At 46.0% G+C, this 26356-nt stretch overlaps 1 protein-coding gene across 1 annotated transcript in view; it reads right to left on the reverse strand.

The window, feature by feature from the left end:
- Positions 1-26356, reverse strand: part of SORCS3 (sortilin related VPS10 domain containing receptor 3) — a 631295-nt gene that overhangs the window by 429807 nt on the left and 175132 nt on the right. The window contains exon 2 of the mRNA XM_066355178.1: positions 9804-9871. Within this exon, the coding sequence (XP_066211275.1) occupies positions 9804-9871 (68 nt within the window). The remainder of the gene's footprint in view (positions 1-9803; positions 9872-26356) is intronic.

The following is a 26356-nucleotide window of genomic DNA, read 5'->3' on the forward strand; positions in this document are numbered from 1 at the left end:
TAGATTTTTAACACATTTCACAAGTAATTCATAGGATACCCCAAATTTGAGAACCATGCATGAGCCCACCCTGCTTCCAGGGTGACAAACTTGAGAGGTAACAAACCTTTTCCTTGGGTTTAACTCCCCTGAGAGTGGCATTCAAAATAAAATTACCAGCCTGACCAGGCGGTGGCGCAGTGGATAGAGCGTCGGACTGGGATGCAGAGGACCCAGGTTCGAGACCCCGAGGTTGCCAGCTTGAGCGCGGGCTCATCTGGTTTGAGCAAAAGCCCACCAGCTTGGACCCAAGATCACTGGCTCAAGCAAGGGGTTACTCAGTCTGCTGAAGGCCCGCGGTCAAGGCACATATGAGAAAGCAATCAATGAACAACTAAGGTGTTGCAATGCGCAATGAAAAACTAATGATTGATGCTTCTCATCTCTCTCCGTTCCTGTCTGTCTGTCCCTGTCTATCCCTCTCTCTGACTCACTCTCTGTCTCTGTAAAAAATAATAAAAATATTAAAAAAAAAATAAAAAATAAAATCACCAGTAATGAATGAGTGAACTCAGCCCTACGTTAGGGGAACTTTAAAACAGATTGTGTTGTGCATCCTACACGCAAAACCATCATCTTCACCTGGTATAGGAGAACCAAGAAATGTATTAACGTGCCCCTATTAGACCCCTTTGAATGTCTGAAGGAGACGCTCCAGAGTGTCCTCTCAATAGAAATACATCATTCCCAGGCATTACGTGCTTCAGATTCTAGATGTTTTCTGCACCCACTCTTCCTAAAGTTATCAGTCCAGCTATCATTGGGAGCCCGGTAGAAGGTGCTGGGATTCTACCAGGACAAGGGCCTGTGAACACAGACTAATTATTCTATGAAGTAGTAACTAGATTGCAGGCACTTTGCATTCCATGTATCGTCTCACTGAATCCTTGAGAAGCTTCTGTGAGATGGGTTCACTGTCATCCCATTATATGGAAAAGTAAATGAGGCTTAGCGACATTAAAACATCACTCACTGTGGCACAGCTAGTAAGCAGCAGATCCGAGATTCTCATCCAGACAACCTGAATCCAGAACCCACTCCTCTAACCACTGTACATACTCAATCCCATCTATTACCAGGTGTTTCCGAGACCTATGGAAGTTACTAGCACCTGAAAGTGTTTCCTCATAGGAGTTTCACATCCTAAGGGAAAAAATAAGATGTTTTAGATTAAATAGCAAAACAAAACATGTGTGCCCTTTGATCAGGTCTCTCTTTATTCCTCAAACCGCTTTGCATTTGTTCTAGAATGAGGTGGGGTAATGATAATAAAAATATAAGTATTTCCACAGTAGGGCCACTCATCGCAGAATGCACTGAATTTTGTTTATACGTATACATTCTTGCATAGGCCTGATGCTATTTTCTATGTAAATTAATTGTATCCGTCAACCAAACTAAACAGACCTTGAGGATAGTAATCAGGACATACTCATTCTGCATCCCCAGCAATGAGCGCAGGGCTGCTTACATATGGATGTTCAATTAATATCTGTTCAATTGAATGCTCACTGACCCATTCAGGAGTTTACGCCAGATTTATTAGCACTGAAAGAAATAGAAGAAGGCCTCGGTTCTAGAGGGAGGATTTCACAGCCTGAATCAGCCCAGCCTTCGGGACCGCACGTATGAAGGAAACGAATAGGATGGAAAGCTTTTAATTAACAGCCTAGCAAAAAAAAAAAAAAAAATGTCATTCCAATCTGCTGTTTTGTTTCCATTAATTCACTCAGATTAAGCAAGAATTCCACCAAGGAATTGGGGTGAGCAGCTGGAGAAGGAGGGAAGCACATAAATAAATCATGAGTGTCATTAAAATTTGTAAACTAATAACTTCTGGGAAGTCTTAGCAATTATTATCAGGGTTTTCTTGGCAAACAAAAAATTAATAAATCCAAAAGGTCTCCAGTTCCTATTTTTAAAAAAAAGAACAGCATCCCCTGGAAAGGTCACTGACAAAACAATTAGGGGAGGAAATAAATGGTCTAGACAACAGCTTGCAAAGCAGATGAAAAGTCACAGGAGTCCCCAGTGGCAGAGGATGAGACAACTCAATACAAGGAAAGTGGCAGGGCCAGGTGAGGCTGGGCTGGGATTGGTCTGGGGCTGGTGGAGCTTCAGCTCCATTCTCTCAGCGCTTATTTAGTGTAGCCCAGGGGATAGGCTTTGCAGATCCAGAAATCTGAAAAGCACCTGTCCCCTGTTCTTAAAAGGTTCTCAGGCTGGAACAAAAAGCAACACTCTAGGGATGTGACATTAGTGGTGAGCAGAGGAGGGTCAGGGAAGGTGTCCAAGAGGATGTGCCTGGGAAGGGGCTCATCTTTAAACACTCGACCCGGAAGCTCCTTGGCCTGAAGTCTCCTCGCTCTGCAGGCCCTGAGGCCAGGAATACGAGGAATGGCTGATCCCAGTTACTTGGTGAAGAGCAGAATGTCTCCCATGCTGCTAGGCTAGGAGTGAATGTAATGGAGCAAGAAGAGAAAAAAGAAGAACTGAGGTAAAGTAGCAACGGAGGGAGACCATTCATTGCAAAGGATTCCTGGTTCTTCTTCTGTCTCCACATTCACAAACTCATTTAGCTCCGGGAGGATCCCGAATCCAACAGGAAAGCTCCTGATCATAAACTGACCATCCAAAGGCCTTTGCCATAAGAGCAGCGGTTTGGATGGACGGACAGACAGAAGCTAAACAATTATTTGCTAGCTCATTTCTCTCCAGAAATTAGTTCCTTAAATTATTATTTTTTTTAAGGAAGGGTAATGTATTTATCAGTCCAAATGTCAATGTTTAAGACATATAGAACTGAGTCCCAGAAGCAATTAACCAGTAAGAAATAGAAATCCCATCTGTGACTTGCGTTAAAACCTAAAGACTCAAAAACCTCAGGCTGTGGAATAATTAGCCTTAGAGTTCCTATTTCCAGTGAATAGTGGCATTCTGGTTCAACCATGGATGTCAACAAATGAGATGGGATACACACACCTGTATTTGCAGAGGACATGAAGATGGCACCAAAGCATATGCCACATGCTGTTGTCACAGAAATGGGGGAAACATGGGCCTGCCTTGGGGTCCATGATGCCTGCACCCCCTGTAGCAAAGGCCTGTTTCCAGTGGGAATGGAAGGGAGGTGAGATGAAGGGTTATCTCTGTCTAGCTGCAGAGTTCCCACTTAGGGGGCCATGTGACCCTGTGGAAAGAGCCAAGATTAGGGGTCAGGGAGTGCTCCTACTCTCAGACATGTGACCTTAGTCTTGGATCCGGATGACATGGGGCAAGTCATTGAATTTCTGAAACGTTCAATGTTGTCCTCTGTAAAATGGGGCTGGTGATACCCAGCTTTCAAGTTTGCTGTGAAGGACAGAACAAGAGGCTTAGATAAAGGAACTGGCCTAGAGAAGCAGCCCAATGACAGGTGATTACACAGTGATGACTAATTCTCCAAGTGTGTTCCACGCAGGCCACTGTGTGCCAGGCATTTTCCTAGGACATTCACATAGTTCATGTCATTGAAATATAACCACTCTAGGAAGTAGGTTCTAGTATAATCCTCATTGTACAGATAAGAAATTGGAGGCATAGAGAGGTGAAGAAACTTGTTCAAGGTCACTCTGTGACTAAGCAGAAAAGCGTGAACTTGAACCCAGGCCATCAGTCCCAGAGCCTTCACTTTAATACCACAGTGAGAAGGAAGCTGATTGATGCTGAGCCTCCCAACCTTGACTCATCACTCCTCTTTGGGTCAGGCTGTTATCAAATCTAATAGAGTCGGGACCCAATATCACTCTTGACCAATGGACAGCCTCCAAGCTTGATAGAGTGTGGGCTGAAAATACCCTGAAAGTGAAACCCTGCTTCTTTTTAAAAAGACAGCCCCTAACCTTACTAATTCTCTAAGCTTGAAACCCTATATGTGAAATGTGATTTGACTAAGAGATGCCAATAGACCATTGCGCTAATGGCCAATTTTTTCAGCCATCCTTCTGTCGGTGGAGAAAAAACTTTAACCACCTCCCGTATAAGAGCACCACGGAGTTCCAGAACAAGTGTCACAAGGGCACAAGACACAGCTACCTTGCTGAATGCTTTTAAAAACAGTCTTGTCGGCCCTGGCCGGTTGTCTCAGCGGTAGAGCGTCGGCCTGGCGTGCGGGGGACCCGGGTTCGATTCCCGGCCAGGGCACATAGGAGAAGCGCCCATTTGCTTCTCTACCCCCCCCCTCCTTCCTCTCTGTCTCTCTCTTCCCCTCCCGCAGCCAAGGCTCCATTGGAGCAAAGATGGCCCGGGCGCTGGGGATGGCTCCTTGGCCTCTGCCCCAGGCACTAGAGTGGCTCTGGTCGCAGCAGAGCGACGCCCCGGAGGGGCAGAGCATCGCCCCCTGGTGGGCAGAGCATCGCCCCTGGTGGGCATGCCGGGTGGATCCCGGTCGGGCGCATGCGGGAGTCTGTCTGACTGTCTCTCCCCGTTTCCAGCTTCAGAAAAAAAAACAAAAAACAAACAGTCTTGTCTATTTAGAGGTAGATGGCCTCTGAATTATTAATCCAGTGAGGCAAATAATTATATCAACTGCAACCTGCCAGGGAGTGTCATCTTGTCGTGACAGCTGCTGCTCCAGGCTTCTCTGTTACACAGAAAATTGAAGAATCACCAAATTCAATTTCAACTTGGTTAAGCATATTGGGCCAAATCATGAAACCAAAAGGGTATGTGTTTAATTTACTTTCTTTTCTCTGCATGCTGTATTACTAAGGATGATCACAGTGCTCCGGGCTGTAAATGTGAAATATACATACATCCTCATCAGAAGAGAGTGGGAGACACAGCTCTCTAGGGGCTGAGCGGAGAAGACAATAAAAAGTTAGAAGATACCCTATGAGGCCCCAGCAAGTTGAGAAATTCCCACACAGTTTAGGAGCAGTCCCTTCCCTCCATCATACCCTATCCAGGTGCCTGTGGTGGGCTTTATCAGACCCATGAAACAAACACAACACAAAAATACATTCCTCCGTAACATTTATCCAGAGGGAAAGCCCATACTTTCCACCAGCTTTTTCAATTCCTGAGAGGTCCTGCCATATGGAATCTGTTATCTGTAAACTGTGCTGTGAGTAATCCCCCTTGGTTTGGCCCTTCTGTGAACCTGGTGAGTCCCCAGACTTTCTATGGGGTCCACCACCCAGGTTCTCTCCCACCTCCGGCTTGGCTCCCTTCTCTCCTGCAGCCCAGCCTGGCCTGGCCCTTTCCCTACATCAGGGACACTTTTTACACTTTCCATTTGCCAAATTGCATTCTTCCCATCATTCCAACACCCAGTTCAGGAAAACTTGTCTACAAAAGGACGTCTTTAACTAGGTAGAATTAACATTCCAATTCCCTTCACTTAGCACCAGGGTAAACATTCTAAGTCAGTGGTCCCCAGCCATTTTTGGGCCACGGACCGATTTAATGTCAGAAAATATTTTCACAGACCGGCCTTCAGGGTGGGACGGATAAATGCACAAAATAAAATTATGCGACTGGCGTAAAAACTGTGGTATTTTTAAATATAATTGTCGAACTTATGAGACAAGCATCAAGAGTGAATCTTAGACGGATGTAACAGAGGGAATCTGGTCATTTTTTAAAAATAAAAGATCATTCAGACTTAAATATAAATAAAATGGAAATAATGTAAGTTATTTATTCTTTCTCTGCAGACCGGTACCAAATGGCCCATGGACTGGTACCGGTCTGTGGCCCGGGGGTTGGGAACCACTGTTCTATGTCACTCTTCTCCCCTCCCTGCTCCCTGCCATCACCCCCTGAAGGTCTCTGCTAAGTCCTGGGGAACACAGACTCCATCCGCTCGATGTCCTGCAATCCCCATCACATGGTCCCCTGCATCTATGGATCCTTACAAACAAGGTCAATAATGAAATGAAAGCTATACAAACGTAGTTATAACAATCATTAGTTATTACAATTACATGAGCACTTCTTGCATGTGAGTTACTGTCCTAAGTGTTCATTCATTTAATTATTTTATTGAGTCTTTACAATCCATCCATTAATTCATTTATTGAGCAAACATTTTTCAGGTCGTTTCTGTGTTCCAGATACTGTTCTATGTGCTGAGGATACAGCATTCAATGAAAATGGAAAAGAGTATCTCTCTCTGTATGCTTAGATATAAGTGGGTGTAGGTAGACAAAAAACTCAACAAGTAACATTTAGTATGCCAGAAGGCAATAAGTCGTAAGGAGTGATGGAATGCAAAGTCTTGGAGACAGGCCTCACTGATCAGGTGAACAGAGAGGAGGAGGGAGTGAGGAAAGGAAGGGGAGGAAGTGAGGAAGGAGAGGGAAGGGGAGAGGAGGGGAGGGGAGGAGAGAGGGGGGAGGGGAGGGGAGGGGAAGGGAGGGGAGGGGAAGAGAGGGGAGAGGGGGGAGGAGAGAGGGGGAGGGGAGGGGGGAGGGGAGGAGAGGGGGGAGGGGAGGGAAAGGGAGGGGAGAGAGGGGGGGAGGGGGGGAGGGGAGGGAAAGGGAGGGGAGGGGAGGGAGGGGAGGGGAGGGAGAGGGGAGAAGGGCCTGCCCCTGGTTCCGCCCCTGGGAGGAGAGACCTCAGAGGCAGAGGTCGAGCCCAGGGTAAGCGTTCAGGAGAAACCGATTGGTGTGTATGAGGAACGTAAGGACAATGTGCTGGAGAAAGGTCGGCTCCAGAATATAACAATTTACATTCAGGGGAATGGAGACTCAGAGCTCAGAGAGTGAAGTGGGTTAAATGGTGACCCACTCATAAAATCTGACCAATCATAACCCCCAGAACCTCCACTGGGGACCTTATTTGAAAAATAGTCTCTTTGCAGGTGTAATTAAGGATCTGGAGATTAGGTCATCTTGGACTATACTGATGGACCCTGAATCCCATGACAAGTATCCTTAACGGGACAAATGAGGAAACAGACACAGAGGGGAAAGCCATGTGAAGATAATGAAGGCAGAGACTGAAATATGGCAGCCACGGGGACGCCGACGGCCACCAGCAGCTGGACAAGGCCAAGGATTCTGCCGAAGCCTCCCAGAGGGCGTGCAGCCCTGCTGACACCTTGGCCTCAGACCCTAGCCTCTAGACTGGGACACAATAAACTCCTGCTGTTTTAAGCCATCTAGTCTGTGATACGTTGTTGTGGTCACCCTAGGAGATGGATACAGAGACGTAAAATAACGTCCCCTTAGATGTAAGTCTCAGAGCTCTCTGAGTGGGCAAACTGGGACTTGAATCCTGGCAACTGGACATCAGGGTGCCCTTAGGGCCACTCACCTACCTACTGTCTTTAGGGCACACCAGTGAATATACTGGCTGATGACCGTGGGGCACACACTGGGTCACCAAAGGGCCTCCAGCATGAGGCACCTGCTCTTGGTCCCCTGGCTTTGCCTGGCTGCCATCTGTCCTGAAACATGGCTGCTGTCTCCCATTGTAAGGACAGGATTTCCTGGCTTGTTTCATTATTTGCGCCAAGCAGACAGCACAAGGGTCAGGCTTAAAGGGTCACCACAGTATCACTGTGCCCAGGCCTGAGGGAAGGTTTCTGAGGCTCTGAGTCTCCAGGAGCCCCACTTGAGTGAAAACAGACATGCTTCATATACTACAAGCTGCCCGGTTACTTACACCTCTGCCAATTGTCAATGAGCAGCAAAATTAGGTTTTAGGCATCCTGTGCAAAAGGCAACAAGCCTCAGTCCATAGGAGCAATTAACCCCTGAATACGTGACAGATGCCATGACCATGCCCCCGTCCTGGGAGAGAGGCCCTGGCTAGTCCTCTGCAAACAAACAAGTCCGATGAAGCAGCAACAGGCTGTGCAGATACTCACACGCAGAGCCCTCTGCTCCAGGACCCCAGGACACCCTCAGGACAGGGCTCCAGGATGAGTAACAGCAGAGGGAACGACATTTTGTGACAGCACCTCCCTCACCCCCCGTGTTTACAAAGTTCAAAGGTAATGGGATACATACACAGCCTCTTGAGTTCCATGAATAGAATACGTATGGAGCCTGACCAGGCGGTGGCGCAATGGATAAAGCATCGGACTGGGATGCGGAAGACCCAGGTTCGAGACCCCAAGTTCACCAGCTTGAGCACGAGCTCATCTGGGTTGAGCAAAAAAAAAAAAAGCTCACCAGCTCGGACCTAAGGTCGCTGAGCAGAGGTCACTCGGTCTGCTGAAGGCCCTCGGTCAAGGCACATATGAGAAAGCAATCAATGAACAACTAAGGTGTCGCAACGAGAAACTCATGATTGATGTTTCTCATCTCTCTCCGTTCCTGTCTGTCTGTCCTTATCTATCCCTCTCTCTGACTCTCTCTGTCCCTGTAAAAAAAATAAGAAGAAGAAGAAGAAGAAGTATGGAGCCTGAAATGCCTATTCACAATGGCTGATGGAACTTGCTGTCATCCCGTGTGACAGCGGGTGGTGTGGCTGTGAGCCTGAGTGTGCGCATGTGTGTGAGAAGGTGCGTGGAAGGGTAGGTGTGCAGGCGTCCCTATCCAGAGAAACCCCTAGGTCCATGGCTTCCTGTGAGCCGGGTCTGGCCTACCCCTCCCGCCTCTATCTTCTCCCTGTCTCCTGTGCCCCAGGGTCCCATCAGCACATACAATGGGCACAGTGCCTAGAACATAAATGTTTTCTTTCTTTTAAAGTCAAAAAATAAAAAAAAGAAAAATTTAGGCTGAAAAAAAATGTTCTGATACATTTGTCTTTATATCATTGTACTCATAAAATATATCTTTTAATATTATTTTATAGAGGAAGGAGCCCACAAAAGCTAGGGACCATGAAAGTCATGAAAGCCATTGCACAGACCTGATTCCCACATAGCTCTGTTCTCATAGGTACAGGCTTCTCAAATACTACAGCATCCCACAGACTCGAAGGGCTGAAATCAGTCACACCCAGGGCAAGTATCCCTCCGATATCAGATCCCTTATCCATGGTCTTTCCTTGTGTCAGGCATGCTCCCTGGTCTCTCCAGCCAGACCTGTGTTCATCAGGAAGAGTGAGGCCCTGGCCAGGTGGCTCAGTGGGTAAAGTGTCATCCTGGCACATCGAGGTCACGGGTTTGATGCCCATCCGAGCACATATGGGAATCAACCAATGAGTGCACAACTAAATGGAACTAAATGGAAAACAAGTTGATGCTTCTCCCTCTCTCTCATTCTTTCTCTCTCTCCCTTTCACCCTGCCCTCTCTCTTCTCGGTCAGTGGAAAAATTTTAAAAGAAGGAGGAGGCGAAAGAGGAAAGGGGGGAGGAGAAGGAAGAGGAAGAGGAGGAGGAGGAGGAGAAAGAGGAGGAGGGGGGAAGGGGGAGGAAGAGGAAGAGAAGGAGGAAGAGAAGGAGGAGGATGAGAAGGAGGAGGAAGAGGAGGAGGGGGGAGGAGAAGGAAGAGGAAGAGGAGGAGGGGGGAGGAGAAGGAAGAGGAAGAGGAGGAGGGGGAGGAGAAGGAAGAGGAAGAGGAGGAGGAGGGGGAGGAGGAGAAGGAGGAGGAGGAGAAGAGCAGAAGCAACAACACTGCCGAGGAGAATGTGCAACCAGCCCCAAGAGAGAAGCAGAGTGCTAAGGCAATTCCCAGACATGGGCCATCAGTTCTACCTGGGACATGTACGAGGGCTTCCAGGAGGAGGAGCCTCTTCTGCTTCTTCCAGAACAGGCTTCCCAGCCCCTTAGCTGGCATCTCTCATGTGCGCTGAGCAAGGAGCTTCTGGAGAATCTCTAATGCACTTACCTCCAAAGTGAGCTCTCCGTCACACTCCCCAGGTTGAAGTCATACAGCTTCGTCAGGATAAGGATAACCTGCACGGGGGATGGGGAGAAGGGGCAGAGGGCAGGAACAGAAGGGGGAGAAAAAAGGAAGCTTACATTAGTGTGTGTTACAATATACAGTGCATGTCAAATCACCCAGAGGAGGGCTTAGTAGTTATCCATTGAGTTGGCAGGCATTATAGGATCAAGCAAGGGGGGAACCGTATTAACTTAATGCATCCCCGTAACTGGTAGCATTTATTTTAATCCTGAAGATGTTTTGCATTTGAAATAAAAACATGCCAACAGGAATTAACTGGAAATTGATGGTTGTTTCTCTATATTCGTCCTCCTTCAAGGTCAAGTACAGGCTGGCTGGCTCTGTTCACTGGTATGGCCACCCACAGACCAGAAAGGACAGGCTTGTTTTTCATCTGGAAATGACTCTGACATACAGACCTGGGCTAAAAGGGAGAGAAGGAACTGGGCCCCTTTCTGTCTAGAGAGGAGTTCAAAGAGATTTTGTGTTTCCATCACCAGAAACACAAATACGTGAATGGCACTCAGGTCCAGTCCCCAACATTCTCTGATGCCATGTGCCACTTACATTGTAACATCATGGAATAAGCAGGTCATTGGACTCCACCGGACCCCAGAACCACTTTCCTGATGTCAGCTGAAATCATGAGACCCAGAAGGAAGCTCTACCTGTCAGACAGCTAGAGCTGCCTATTAGCAGTTTGCTGAAATGGTCTTGGGCTGCTCATTCTGGTCCTACACTCTTTAAACTTCTCCAGCTGGGGGCTTGGCTATAAGACATTTCCCTGCCTGCTCTTTGTGAACCTGGATGGTGGCTTAGGCACAACTGCACACCTACAAGAATGCTAAATGCATGCACCTGAATCGATTTTAATCAAAACGCAGGTGTCTAATATACGGGGTCTCCCTGCACGCGTGATAATCCAGTTACACATAATTGTGTTTATCTAAGTTTAATGCACTACTCATTTCACTTTTCTCAGCTCCTTCCCGTTCCACAATTTAACTTCCCCCAGTTCATTTGCAGAACAGTCATTAAACTCTTTCCGAGATAATGAATTTCTGCGACCAAGATGGGGCTTCCTCATTCTAGGTAACCATTTAAGATTAAAGAAAAACAATCAGCCATTACAGTAAACATTGGCATCTAACTCACAGCAAAACGTTCACTTTGATATCTGTTCTTATCCAGCACCCCATGGGATCACTCAGCTCCATTTCTGTTTCTTTGATGTAAACTAAGGAAAATAATTAGAGGCAAAATGTGATCCATTTCAGTGCAAAGAGAGTCCATGGCAAAGTTGGTTTGGGACATTCAACTTTTTGCAGGGCCACCTTCTCTGACTGGGTCCTGTGCTGGGGAGTGAAGGATTGGCAAGAAACAGCCAATCCAAGAAAGACATCAATGGCGTGATGCTTTGTAGAACAGTGGAATCTACTAATCCACCTGTCCTGTTAGCACAGCACATCAGCAAGGAGTATGAATCCCATGCAAAGCACTGTTCTCCACAGGGGTCCTTGCCTCTCCCATTCACCATGAGTTTTCTCCTCTTTCATTAAATTCAGGAGCTAATGAAGGCAAAGGACTTGTCCATAACCTTCCCAACCAAATGCCTAGCAATGTGCCAGATAATCCCTGTATACACACACACAAATTTACAACAGACTTCTCCCCTTTATTTTACCTTATTTTTTCTACAAAGTCACTCTCACAGTGAGTCAGCATGCAAGCCATCTCAAATTCTGGACAAACTCAAAACCACGCTCTACTACAAATAGGTCAGAACACCCATCTAGAGCACTACAGAACACCTTTCACTTCATTTTCCCCCAACATCAAGTCTGCAGGGACATGAAACCGTCTCCAAAAAGTGTGAAGTTCCCGTAGAGATAAGACAGAGATGTTGCCGGTAAGAGTTCCACTTAATTGCTAGAGCTTCTAACAAATAACTGGGTCTGGGAAACCCTTCTACAAACCAGGAGCCCTCCTCATGCTATAGGTCTCCTTACCCAATGCTTGGACCCAATGCATAAATGGATCTTTACGACACCATGTAATTCAGGGGTCCCCAAACTACGGCCCGCGGGCCACATGCAGCCCCCTGAGGCCATTTATCTGGCCCCGCTGCACTTCCGGAAGGGGCACCTCTTTCATTGGTGGTCAGTGAGAGGAGCATATTGACTATCTCATTAGCCAAAAGCAGGCCCATAGTTCCCATTGAAATACTGGTCAGTTTGTTGATTTAAATTTACTTGTTCTTTATTTTAAATATTGTATTTGTTCCCATTTTGTTTTTTTACTTTAAAATAAGATATGTGCAGTGTGCATAGGGATTTGTTCATAGTTTTTTTTATAGTCCAGCCCTCCAACGGTCTGAGGGACAGTGAACTGGCCCCCTGTGTAAAAAGTTTGGGGACCCCTGATGTAGTTAGTACAGATAAAAGTAAACCCAGGGGCTGTTGGACCAAGACACTCTCCTTCTTTCCTTCCCTCCCTCCACACCTTGTCTGTCTCTAATATATTTCTGTGTATCTAATCTCATCTTAGTGTCTGCTTCTTGGAGGAGTCAAACACACCCTTCAAATCTCTATGAATATTGTTTCTGCGTTTATGATAAATAGTTTCAGTTCTGCCTCTGAATTCACACACTTCCTTGATTAGGAACCTTTACTGGCTCCTGCCCCACCTGGCCTAATGACGAAACCCAGACTCCTTCTCCTGGTATGCAAGGCACTTCACAGTCTGGCCCACACACACTCTTCCAACCACTTTTCCACAATCCTCAAGAAACTGTCCCCTGCTTTAGCAATCCAAGTTTCTCAAGCTGCCGCAGATAAGCCAAACCCATTCTCATAACTCTGCTCTCTCTCTCTGGCATGTTGTATCATTGCAACATTGCATATGCCCAGTCCTCGTATTACCACCTGCATAGCCTGCCCACTATGCAGAAATAGCTCACAGTCTACCTTCTCCAGGCAGCCTCCCAGGACTGTCTCAGCCTCTGTCTCCTGAAGAGAAAGAGAAAGTAATTTGCTACTTAGTTAAGCACTATCTTAACAGCTTCTAGATATCTCATCAGTTACCTTTTCAACTAGATTTTTAACAATTTGAGGTGGGGTTCAGGTTTTGTATGTTTGTCTCCCTAGCACATATGCCCAGCATGTCAAAGAGTCCTATAAATAATTATTTGTGAGTCAATGAAAGATAATGGTGCTTGGGCAGTAAATCATAGTCTTCAGAAAGGGATAATATTAATCTAGCCTACTACTATCATTTTACACGTGAGGAAAATGAGGCACAGCGAGAGGAAGTGACTCAAGTTAAAGTCCCAATAATGTGTGACCTTGACCAAGCACCCAGGTCACAATTCTCCCCACTCCATGAGTCCAGCTGGAGTCTACCAATCACGGGGAGCAGGGATCCAGATCCCCTGGCCCCACTCCTAGCGAGTTTGGCCTGAAGCATCCTGGGTAGTGTCCAGAAAGATTCCTTTGGCAACCAGGGCCCTGCACTTTGAGAACACTCCATCACATCCGGGTTTCTCTCCCATCGCTGTACCACAATGTCACGCCCCCCTCACTGAGGTCCGGATCTAGAAAAGCACCCCTTCCTTTATGTTGAGTTTCACCAGACATGGAGCCCAGGCAGTGGGAGGTGTGTGAGGAAGATGGCTCAGCACACCCACTGCAGCGTTCCCCAGAGGAAGGGTTCTCACACTGAGAACTGGGGGCCAGCAACATCCTTATCCCTGGAGCCAGCACAGAAGGACAATAATAAAGCTGTGAAGAATTGACAATGGTAATCTTTAGCCTTAAGATATTGTGTGTCAAGCAAACAAAACCAAGATCAAAAGGAAGCTTTCCCAGCCCTGGCTTCTCTCACCACTCAGGAGGAATTAGCGGGCAAGGTAACTGGAAATATGCCCATGCAGGAAGCCACCCAACGAGCCCCAGGCGGCAGGGGTGGGAGTGGGGGGACAGTTCTCAGAGTAGAAAGGGAAAATGCGAGTGCGCCTCGGGAACCAGCAGTGCCTGGATGTGTCATGCAGGAATGGTGGGGGACCCACAATAATGCCCAACTTGATGCCCCTCCAGCAGAGGTGCCCAGATGAGAGTGAACACTCAAACTCAAAAAGCAGAAAAAGCAGGGAGAAAACATTCATTGAATCTCTATGACGTGCTAAGCACAAGGGTGGGTGCTTCTCAATCTTCACAACAAATTTTTGAGACCGAGCAGATGTTGTACAATAATCCCATTTAACAGATGAGGAAACTGAGTCCTGAGAACTTAAGCAAATTGCACCAAGGATACCAACTTACAAGAAACAGAGCCAGCACTCCCACCCCGGGCTGTGTGACTCACCATGCCTGTCAGACTGTAATACAGTGTTCCTCCACCCAGCCAATGCCTGTGTGGCTCTGTGTGCGAGGCAACGAGCAGGAAAACACAAAGAAGACATACCCTTGCTCTCAAGGAGTCCCTCACTCGTGAACGGGTTCCACAACTAGTTTCTCAGCACCTCTTATGCAAATTGGAAAGTCACCTGCGCCTGACCAGGCCGTGGCGCAGTGGATAGAGTGTCAAACTGGGACACGGAGGACACAGGTTTGAAATCCCAAGGTCACTGGCTTAAGTGTGGGCTCACCAGCTTGAGTGCGGGGTCACTGACTTGAGCATGGGATCATAAACAGGAACACATTGTTACTCGCTTGAGTCCAAAGGTCGCTGGCTTGAGCAAGGGATCACTTGTTTTGCTGCAGCCCCCTGGTCAAGGCACATATGAGAAAGCAATTAATGAACTAAGGAACCACAATAGAGCCGCAGTGAAGAATTGATGCTTCTCATCTCTCTCCCTTTCTGTCTGTCTGTCTCTCTCTATGTCACAAATAATAAATAAATAAATAAATAAATAAATAAAATACATTTTAAGACACCTGCTAAACTCCAAGAATCAGGGAAGAATCTGGGGCTCAAAGCCCCATGGTGAAGATAACTTTTGATTTCTTTCTTCATGGAAGGAAAAAATAGGAAAAAGAGATGTGTGATATGAAAAAACAACTAGACAAATTGTTGAGAGACCCAGGTTTGTCAAATAAACTTGGTCATATATGAAACTTTTTCACCTAACTGGCTATAAGCAGTTTATAAACAGCAGGAGAAGTGAAAATAAAATAGAATAATTCATGAGTAAATAGCACTTCCCTCTTAATATAAGCCATGTACATAGACACATACACAGAGTAGTCGAGAAGTCCCTAGCTATATATGTATTATGTAAATATAGCTAGAAAAGTTAGTATATATTTGTGAGAATACACACACACACACACACACACACACACATATATTATATATATGTATATACACATAACCTTAAATTGCCATTTAAAACCTTCTGTAAACTAACAAACACTCTGTTCATATATCTCTTACAGCTTTTAAGACACTGTGTTAAAGAAACTTCTCCATATGTCTGCCTTGTCTGTTAGACAGTGAACTTTTTGAGGTTAGAAATCAGGTGTCTGCATCCCCAATACCTAGCACAATGCCTGACAAATGGCAGGTACTACACAGGGTCCACTGAATGCATTATAAATGCATGGCAATGAAAGAAGGGATGAGATGATAAATGTATGAGAGAGGTACAAATAATGTGCTGTAAGAGTTTAGAAGAGGAAAAAATTAAGTCCAGAAATATGATCAGCAAAGTCTTCATGAAGGAGAGGTTACATGATCTGGAACTTAAAGCACGATAAGAATTTCAATGTCCAAAAATGGAACCAACCCTTCCTTCCTCCTCCCCTGAGTCTTGTCTTTTTTCTTTTCTTTTCTTTTCTTTCCTCTTTTCCTTCCTTCCTTCCTTCCTTCCTTCCTTCTCTTTCTTTCTTTCCTTCTTTCTTTCTTTCCTTCTTTCCTCTTTTCCTTCCTTCCTTCCTTCCTTCCTTCCTTCCTTCCTTCCTTCCTTCCTTCCTTCCTTCTTTCCTTCCTTCCTTCCTCTTTTCCTCCCTTCTTTCCTTTCATGGGAAAGAAGGCAAAAGAACAATGGACTCATGCAGGAAGAATGGAAGAAGCTCAACCTGTGGTCAACTGACAAAAAGTTTTAAAAGAATAAAGATGGTGGTAACAATGATAGATTATAAGACTTGATGTGTATATATAGTAGGTATATACCTTATATATAATAAATAATATATAATAAGGGACTTATATCATAAGGTGATAAAAGGGATATGGCTGGCCTTTCACGAGATCACTTGGTGTTGTGTTTGCTGACCATCCCCCTCCCATTTTCTTGTCACCAGACCTCCAGTGTCTTCTGCTGCCCCAGATGCTCTCCAGCCAGCCTTCTGCTAACTCCCTGATCTTTAGACATACACAGTGCCAGTAACTAATGTCCTTAGTTCGCATTTCCCCCTCTCTCTTTCATTTATCTATCCTATCCCTGCCTTATTCCCAGCACAGCATAAGATTCTTAGTGATAAAGGAGCAAGAGAGAAATGGTCCCTGTCCTCATAAAATGTATCGTTTTCCTTAACCTGCTGCCTTCCAGGATCATCTGGATTTAAACGAAGGGGCTCAAGTCCCTGGCGGGGTTGGAGCAAATAATATGTGGGGGTAAGGGAGTTTTCTAGACTCTCCCCGTCCACTTTCTAAGTGAGAGGAGGCACCCACACTTAGAATTGCAAAGAAGTCTCAGTCCCTATTCCACCTTTTCCAACTTTCCCTCTGTCCATATTCTCTTTTGCCACTGGGTCAGGCCGTGTGCCTTCTGGATGGGGCTCGTGCGGCAGCACGGGAGAACACAGAGCGCCCGTCCTGAGGTCTGCACTCCAAACCCAGCCTCGCCACACGTGACGGTGCCAGACCAAGCCGCTGATTCGCAGTTTCAGAATCTGCTCCCTTGTCCTAAGGTTGGGATAATGGTACACCTCCCCCTACCAGCCTCACAGGGTTGCTGGTTCAAATAACAAATAAGGGAGGCTGACCTGCTTTATAAGCTGCGCTATGCAGATATGAGTGATCAGTATGACTATCGTTCTTCAGGACACAAGGGTTCCAAGTATTCTCATGTGGTGGGAGGGAGAGGGGGATTGAGAGTGTAGAGTTGCTAAGCTCCTTCTAAAAACTACCCCTTCATTGTTGACCCCAACGGCCACACAGGAGGCTGCAACTCAGACCTGGTGTGTTCACTCCTGCACTCAGCTTCAGATGGAAGGCAGAAGGCCAGGAGGGGGAACCCAGGCCTCTGAAAGGATAATGCCTAATCCACAAATTCATAAAGCTCCAGGGTGCTCTCACTCAGGAGCACACTTCACCCAGGGAGGACCATTAATGCCTGTACAATAGGAAAACGACTTTAGTTCATTAAACCTTCCTGGAATCCTTGTGCCTGTAGATCCATGGGGTGCTCTGCATGTTCCCCTCCAGTTGCCTACCACCTCTGACCACCTCATTCAGCCCCCACCTCATAGGTCTTTGTGTCCGGCCAGTTGGAATAGAGACAGTGGCTTTCTTCTCCGGAAGTAGTTGACAATGGTAACGTAACAAGGATGCTAAGACATAATCCTCAAGGATGGCCTACAAGAGTGTATTTTTTGTCTCAGCAGAGCCTGAGTCCCAGAGGCCTCCTCCCCCCTGAGTCCCAGAGGCCTCCTCCCCCCTGTGAGGCATTTCCTCAGGGAACAGAAAGTCAACATTCGTGCTTGCACAGCGCCCCCAGTACAAGCCGTCTGGGCACCCACTGGGTATTCATCCGGAGCTGTGCTGGGCGTGCACCAAATTCAGAATAACCAAACAGCGCTCCCTGCCCACCATGACTTACAATCTAGTTGGACGGCAAGGAAATAGTATAAAATATACTGACTTTGTCATGTATCATGCACAGAATTCCACAAATCGGTTGTCCCCTTCCCAGGTGTTTTAAAGGGCATCAGCTCTGGCTCAAGTTAAAAGCTCACTGTGATCCTGGATTCCTCCCTTACCCCACACATGACAAGATAAACCCTGAGTCTTCTAAAATGTGTTGCTATCCACTGTATCAGCCAGTTTGGGGTCCTCATAATTCTTTTCATTCACTCACTAGCCAAATACATAGGCAATGCTTACTGCTTGCAGAGTGCTATGGATTCTGCCATGTCAAAAATAATCCAGTTTCTTTGCCCTCACAAAGTTTACATTCTGGCAGAGAGAGAAAGAAGTAGGTGAATGAGAGTGTGCAGATGATGGTGAGTGTCTTAATGGAGGAGAAGAAGAGTAAGTGCTAATGTGCAGGGTGGTCACTGGCATGCAGATGCAGCATAAATAAGGGGCCCAGGAAAGTCATATATGAAAAATTGACACTCCAGCAAAATCCCAAATGAGGTGGGAGATGCAGTCATGGGGCCGTCTGGGTAATAAACATTACCAGCAGAGGAAGCGGCAAATGCAAAGATCCTGAGGCAGGTGTATGCCTGGAATATTCAGGAAACAGCAAGGAGGCCAATGAGGCTAAAGCTGAGAGGGGAGAGCAGCAGGGGATGAGGTCAGGAACACATTGGTAAGCTTAGAACTTGCCTGACCTTGTTAACCATGTAAAGACTCTGACTCTTGAGATGGGACATTGCTGGAAGATTTCAATAGAAGAGTTAGGTTCAGCGGGAGCACTCTGGTTGCTGTGTCGAAAAAGGCGGTAAGAGGACAGGAGTGCAGTAGGACCCTGTTTTAACCATGCAGGTGAGACATGGGTGGGTGAGACCAGAGCAACGACAATGGGAAGGAAAAGGGACATGCCATGGATATATTTTAAAGGTAGAGCTGAGATTTGCTGACAAAGTGGACATGGGGTGTGGATGAAAGAGAACAGTCAAGAATAACCCTCAGAGTTCGGGACTAAGCAACTGGAAGGATGAAGTTACTGTCTTATTATGTAAAGACTATAGAAGAAGGAGATTTGGAATAAAGATTTGAAGTTTAGCTTTGGACATTAAGAAGAGTCAAATGGAGAAGTCAAATGGTCAGCTGGATAAGTGAGTCTAGAGTTCAGGGCAGAAAGTTTAGGCTAGACATATCAATTTGTGAGTTGTCAGTGGTTAGATGGCATTTAAAGACATGAAGCTAGACTAAATCACCGAGAGATGACATGTGGATAGATAGTAGAGATAGGAGGATAGAAATCTGGGGCATTTCAGCATTTGGAGATCAGAGAATTCAGGAAGGGAAACCAGTTTGTGTTTGGACCTCTCAAAATTGGCACAAGGGACATTTGTGTCTTGTGGGAATGCTCACCGAATGGTATTACTACAGAAGAGACTTTCAATTATCAGAAGGAACAACAAGGTGGCCTTCTGTTGAGGACAATAAGCCTTGTTCCCCAGATTCCCCTGGGTTTGATCTGTGAGCTCCTGTATAAACATGACCATTTGGGGCAGAAACAGAGGCTTTGCCTAACTTAACATGGACTTCCCTTCACCACGGCCAATGCAGATATTATCACCGCCACATTCCCAACCTGCCAACATCAGAAAACAATGCTAAGACCCCTTTATGGCACTGGGTGGCAGGTTGACTACATTGCACCCCTCCCATCACATACAGGGAGCGGCTTCTTATTGAAATCGCTTTGCTGCCTGCAATGATTATGCTGCAATCAAAATCTTTCCGTTTCAGAATGCCTAACTCACTGCCATGGTGTCCCACACCACATTACATCTAACAAGGGAACTCATTTCACAACAAACGGCATGCAGTAATGGGCGCGTCGATGGGATCCTCTGGTTTTACCACAAACTCCATCACCCAGGAGCAGCTGGCCTGATACAGTGGTTGAATGGACTTCCAAACACTCAATGACAGGACTAGCTGAAAGCCAACACCCTGTGAGGTTGTGGTGCTGTCCTCCAGGATGGGGGGTCAAAATAAAAGGTCTGGGAGGCAAGGAGTGAAGGCGGCAGTTCTCTCATTATTATACCCAATAAGCCATCACAGAATATTTTCTTCCTGTCCCCACAACTTTGGGCTCTGTTGGTAGAGAAATTTTGGTTCCCAAGGAGGAATTTGTCATCAGGAGACAAAACATCTGCTCCATTGAACTGGAAGCCGAAAGTAACACCCAGCTATTTTGAGCTTCTCATGCCACCACTGAACCAGCAGCAAGGAGGGGTTCCTTATACGTAGGGGATGGAATGGATGTTCAGTGCAGCTAAAGGGGTGACTGTTATATGTATTTACTGCTGGCCCGCTTTTCCTTGTATTTTATGTAACCAGGACCCTGAGAATTGTATTTCTCAGACTCTCCTGCCCTCTGCCCTTGAATCTGCCAATGGCGGGGTTGGGGGGTACTTGTGGGGACCGGTGGGAAAGGGGGAGGCTGCTCTCTCCACACTTCTCTTCTCTGCTGACAGCTCAGCAGCAACAAGAGAGCTGGTGGCAGGCAGCAGTCGTGGTGTGGGGTCTCAGTGACGAGAAGTGCAGGCTCCCAGATCCCTGCTCACTGAGCTCAGCAGACACAGCAGGCTTCCGGGTGGCAGAGACCCTCGGCCTGGGCGCTGTTTGCTTCTCCTGCAGTGTCGGGTGCAATAGTTTCTGCAGTTACCAATCACTGAGCATCTTTGCCTTTGATGCCTCTCCATGTTTCTAGCACTCTTGTGATCAATTCTTGCATTCAGCATCTTCTCTTAGAGATGGCTGGAGTCAGAAACCCTCACAGATACAGAATGGTCTATGACAGTGATGGCGAACCTATGACAGGCGTGTCAGCAGTGACACACGTAGCCATTTCCGATGACACATGGCATGCTGCCACATACCAGAGAAGTATGGGGCCACATGCCGAGAAGGATGTTTCATCCTCAGCTCCTGCATGGCCAGGTGCAGTAGCCGAGGATAAAACATTTGCTGTAGTGTAGACACTCTGTGCTGGAGGGCTGGAGGCCAAAACAACAGAACTCCAGCACAGAGCATCTAGTTCTGGGACTTCTGGTTAGGCTGTTAGGGGATCTTTGACCTCACTTCCGGCCGGCGGATCAGGGAGCAGCAGAGTGCCCCCGGGGATGCATCTCTGGGAGCCCTGTGATCGCCATTACCAGCAACCACATAACCACAGCAACCATCATCCAATCTACTGTTCTGGGGTGTCGTGGATTTCTAATTGACCATCATTACTGAGATAAGTGAGGGGGAGGCTGGGAGAGGCGAGGGCCTGTGCTATGGGTGCTGTTTCCTGACATTAGTAACAGCAGCAGCCATCTTAATTTACATAAGATGCAACTTGCAGAATTTCAAGACAGCATCTGGGCTCAGGTGTTTGTCGACTTGAGGTCAAAGCTTGAGAATCTGGAAAGGTGCCGCTTGGAGAATCAAGAGGAGTGCCACTACGAACAGGAAATCTGGAGTGCCTGGAACTGATTACCAGACACTTTTAGCACCCTGAAAAATATAGCAATGGCTTTACTCACAATTTTTTCCTCTACATACATTTGTGAGACCTTATCCTCAGCATTAAATAATATCAAAACCAACAAAAAAACCAGATTGACAGATAAAGTTAGTAGCGCTTGCTTGGGCTTGAAATGTACAAAATACCAAACTTCCATTGAAGATTTAGCCAATGAAATTCAGCAACAAAAACGTCACTAATAGGCAGGTTAGTTAAAGAATTCCCCCTCTCCCTCACTTATCTTAGTTCACGGCACCCCACACAAGTTAAATAATATCAAGACCAACAAAAGAAACCGACTGACAGATGAACAAAGAAGTCACTAAGCAGGTAAGTTAAATAATTAGTTTTTGGTTTATTAAATACAGTTATGTATTACAATTATACATTTTTGTTAATCTATAAATATCGCAAAATTATGGGTTTTTTCTTGAAGTGACACACCACCCGAGTTATGCTGTTTATTGGTGAATTTTGACATACCAAGCTCAAAAGATTGCCCATCACTGGTCTATGAGATTAAAGGACATGCAGGATACGGAAACCAAGTAAAGGAAGTTATTTTCAAGGAGGAAGAAGTGCTCAGCTGTGTGGAAGGCTGACAGTGTGTGTATAGGAAAAGATGAAGGATGGACCATGGGATTTAGCTCCCAGATGACTGAAAAGGCCTCCAGAAGAACCAGAGTACTGAATTGCTGCTCTTTACCTCTCTCCCATTATACCCCAATGACCTTTCTCAAGCAGAGGCTGCATCCTGTTACCTACTGACAAATCATCCCTAGTGGCTTCTTACTGTCTTTAAGAGCAACTTCAAATTCCTCATCATGGTATAAAAGGTCTTTCTCAACCTGGCTTCAGTTGACAATTTAAGCCTCTCCTATAGCCACTTCCCTCAAAGTGACATCTAAATTCTAGCCAGACTGGAATGCCCATTTTTCTCCCGTTCCACACTCCCACGCTTTTGTGCAATCTCTGTCCTCTGAGAGTCCTTCTCCCATTCTCCACCTGAGCAACCTCCTCATTCTTCAAAACCCATCATAAAAATCATCAACACTCTGGTGTCCCAACTGTCCTCCAAGACAGAACCGATTCCCCAAGACTGTTCCCCTAAGCTGTTGCACATGCTTTCAATTATCTACCCACTGGGACATATTATAATTTTCGATTTGTATAGGTATCTCTACCATTGGGCTATGTGCTTCTTCAGGACAGGGCCCTTGTTTTCTCATTATTATACCATGAGAGTATTATTATGCTCTTCTTTGACATGGTGTCTATTAAACAAGAAAAATACAACATTCATTGAATTGGAATTGTCACCATCGGCATTCAAAGCACAATATGAGTCTGAGCTGGGGTGATCAAGATGTTCTCACAGAAGATGAGAGGTGTAAATATGGGGGAGGGGTGAGAAAATTCCCAGCCCTCTTCTTTCTGGAATATTTTGTAAACTTCATCAAGATTGTCTTTTTCTTAGATGAGCTAGACTGCCAAGTCTCTCCAGAAGAGAGAATTCAAAGTGGCTTATAAAAGAACTGTACAAGAGTACAAAGGGTACAAGAGTACAAATGTCTACAAGAGTAAAAAGGGTACACAAGACTGTGGGGGGAGGGGGGGGAGCTGGCTAAAGCAATCTTCTAAAATATGACTGTATTTTGTTTAAAAGACTTTTTTTTAATTCTCTAAGGACTTCTAAAGAGGACAAAGGTATATAATTAGAGCTGATGGAATGTAGGTTAAAGAAAACACTAGACCCACATACAAAATCATGATCCAATAGAGCAGAGTAAACAACAGCAGAAAAACACAGAAAGGGTGGAGGTGGGGGATGCTAACATATAACGAGCACCTACTAAGTGCCTAGCACCTAGTGTTCGCCGCTCACTACATAGATAGTGGGTATGAGCACAGTGAAAGGTACATAGCGTTACCCACATTGTCAAGATGAGGAAACTGTTCAGGCCATGTAGCTAGGAGGAGATAGGACTCGGCACCCAACCACAGGTTTGTCTATTCCTGCATGACCCAAGGAAATGATAAGAGATACAGAAATTAATAAGCATTGGTCATCCCTACTTAAATGGGGCCATTGTTAAGAAAGTACTTTGCAGAATTTGGTAGCTGAATAAGATGACAGATCAAGGAAATGAAAATTCAGTGTTGTTGAAACATGAAGCTTGTAAAAACAAAATGGCTGTTGAATAGTGGGGGCTTGTTCTAATTTTGTGTAAGGAGCCATTAAAAATGAATTAAAAGCCCATTCACCCTCATTCCCTAAGGGACTTTGAAAATGAGAGAGATGTTCTTCTCTCAGAAATGATTTAGGTAGCATGCAGCCCAGTGACAGGGATGGGGCCAAATGACCACAGAATCCCCAGCCCTGATGACATGATGACATCTGTGTTCCTTGGTAACAGCTCACAAGAACTAGGGTTAATTAGCTCCAGAAGGAGTGTGAGCCCATAACTTCCTACATGCCCATCACTCCTGCCAGCCAACCACCACCCTGTGTAGGGTCCAAGGGCAGAAACAGATGGAATGGTGGTTCTATGGCCACTAGAGTGAGGCCTCCAGAGATAACCATCAACACAGAGGACACAGTCTGTGTCCTCGGGGAAAGAGCAGAAGTTCTAAGCCGGACAGTCTTGATGTGGAGTCCAGGTTCTGCAACTTACTTTCAGGGTGACCTTGAGCAAGGAGCTTACCCTGTGGAGTCTAGTGTCCTCATCTGGAAAAGTAAAGTAATATCCTTCCCTTCACTGGACTGCTGTGAGGATTAGATAACCGGTGTCTTCTGCCAGGTCAGTAGTAAGACCTCAGGACATATTAGGTCCCTCCCATCCCCAACTTCTGAGCAAACCAGGTCATTTGCCACCCGTGTAGTAAAATTTCATGTCTCCAAGAGAAACCAGGTCATTTCTTTTGTGATGACAACTTGAAGCTCACAAAATAAAGAGCAACCTCTGCAGGCCTCTCACAGATGTCGAGATAAAAGCCCAGAGCGGCCCGAGCACTGTTGTTTGCTTGGTGTGGACATACATCGACAGCCTTGGCAACGGAGAGATCACAGGTCCATCCAGTTCATATTCCCTGGTGTGTAATCCTACCCACTGTCTTCTTCCATTTCAGGGTCTGTCTCTGCTGGTCCTGCCTGCAGGTACACACTCTCCCTTTCCTCTCGCCCCTCCCATCGGAGGCATCACTCCCGCTTCTGTCTTGGGGGCCAAAAGAGACCCCAGCTAAGCCCTGTTAGCTTCTGACTGCAGTGGATACTCTGAGAATCAGCAGTTCCCCAGATTAGAAGCAGCTACCAGCCCACGGTGGTACAAGTGGAACCAAGAGCAGGGACTCGACTACACTGTCAGTTGTCTCAGGGTGAACACACCTGTCTTATTTCTTACTGTACCTTCAGCACCTGGGACAATGCCCAGCACATTCCAGATCCCTGTACACAAGACTAAAATGAATGACCTATCACCCCATCCACGATCTGGCATTTATCACAACCTGTCTCCTATTCAACCTTACAAATTAGTACAAAATCTCATGGGCAACACACTATGCTAAACACTGTAGAGAATGGAAGGAGGAGACACACAAAGTTCCTGACCTATGGCATTTTCAGGGCAAGAAGAGAGACATGCATTTGTACAACCACACTCAATGGAAGTCAGAATTGGTCTGACACCAGACCAGCCAGAGATATTCCACCTATTGTCTCATGTGGGAGTTGCACAGTAACCCTGCAAGGTTGACATATAATGAAAATGAATTATTTCTAAGCACCTCCATGAAAACTTTTACAAGAGGGAATATTTTATCTGGTTAATTTTAGTAGAGGAAGGCGGCAAAGGACTTTTCAGGCTGTGGAAGCAACAGGAAAAAAAACACCATTAGGCTGGAATTGCCTGTCATGTGTCAGGACCCAGGACTGGTTTGTTGAGGATAGAGCTTCAAGTACATTAAGGAGGACATGCATACCTAGACCGGGGTCAGAAAAGGACAGTTTTAAATACCAGTGGTGCAAATTTCCTATTGTTGCTATAACATTACTACAAATGTAGTGGCTTAAAACAACACAGATATATTATCAAACAGTTTTGGAGACCAGAAGTTCAAATGAGTGTCAGTGGCTAAAATTAAGGTGTTACACGGCTGTGTTTCTACCTTTTTTCTGGAGAACCTGTTTGTTCTTCAGGGGAGAACCTGTTTACCTTTTCCCGCTTCTAGAGGCTGCACGCATTCCTTGGCTTGTGGCCCCTGCCCATCTTCAAAGCCAGAAATAGCTGACTGAGTTTTTCTCACATCACCTCACGCTGGCTCTGGCTCTTCTGCCTCCCTCTTACCCATTTAAGGGGTCTTCTGATTACATGGGGTCCTGCCAGATAACCCCCACATAATAACTTGATCTTAAGCTCAACTGATTAAAAACAATTTCTATCTTTTATCTTAATTCCCATTTTGCCATGTAACCTATGAATAGGTTCCAGGAATAAGGACTTGGGCATCCTTGGGAGGCCACTACCCTGCCTACTAAAACAGGTTACAGAGTTCAGCTATACTCAGTAAATAGCAGAGAGAACTCTAATGTGCTTCAGTAGGTGAATGATCTATTGGCACCTGGGTTTTGGTAACGAAACTGTCTGGAGGATGAAGGGTGGATCAGCAAAGATGAAAAGCAGGGAGTCTAAGAAGAAGGATATTGCAATAGTCCAAACGTAAGAAATAAGAGGTCTGAATTGAGGCTATGGCAATAGGAAAGGAAAGAAGGGGATAAAGAAAAAAAAACAACCTGTGAGAGTTGTTACTAAAAATTTCAAATGAGGCATCACAGAAAAAAAGAACGGCATCAAGAATGTCCCCGTGGTTTTCAGGAAGTTCCTGTGCTTCGTTGTAATTCCAAGGCCTGAGCTTGAAATCTAGACCTACCACTGAACAGGAGCACCATCTTCTGTGTCGCCGTGTCCCAACCCTCACCTCATGCCCAGGTGGCTGGATGGGCTTCCACCTTACTTCCCTGAATCTGTGTATCCTCCCTTTCTCGGAAATGTGCTCATGACCAAAGTCGGCTCTGCCCCATTTT

This window comes from Saccopteryx leptura, chromosome 13, assembly GCF_036850995.1.
Source record: "Saccopteryx leptura isolate mSacLep1 chromosome 13, mSacLep1_pri_phased_curated, whole genome shotgun sequence".
Classification (NCBI taxonomy): Eukaryota; Metazoa; Chordata; class Mammalia; order Chiroptera; family Emballonuridae; genus Saccopteryx; species Saccopteryx leptura.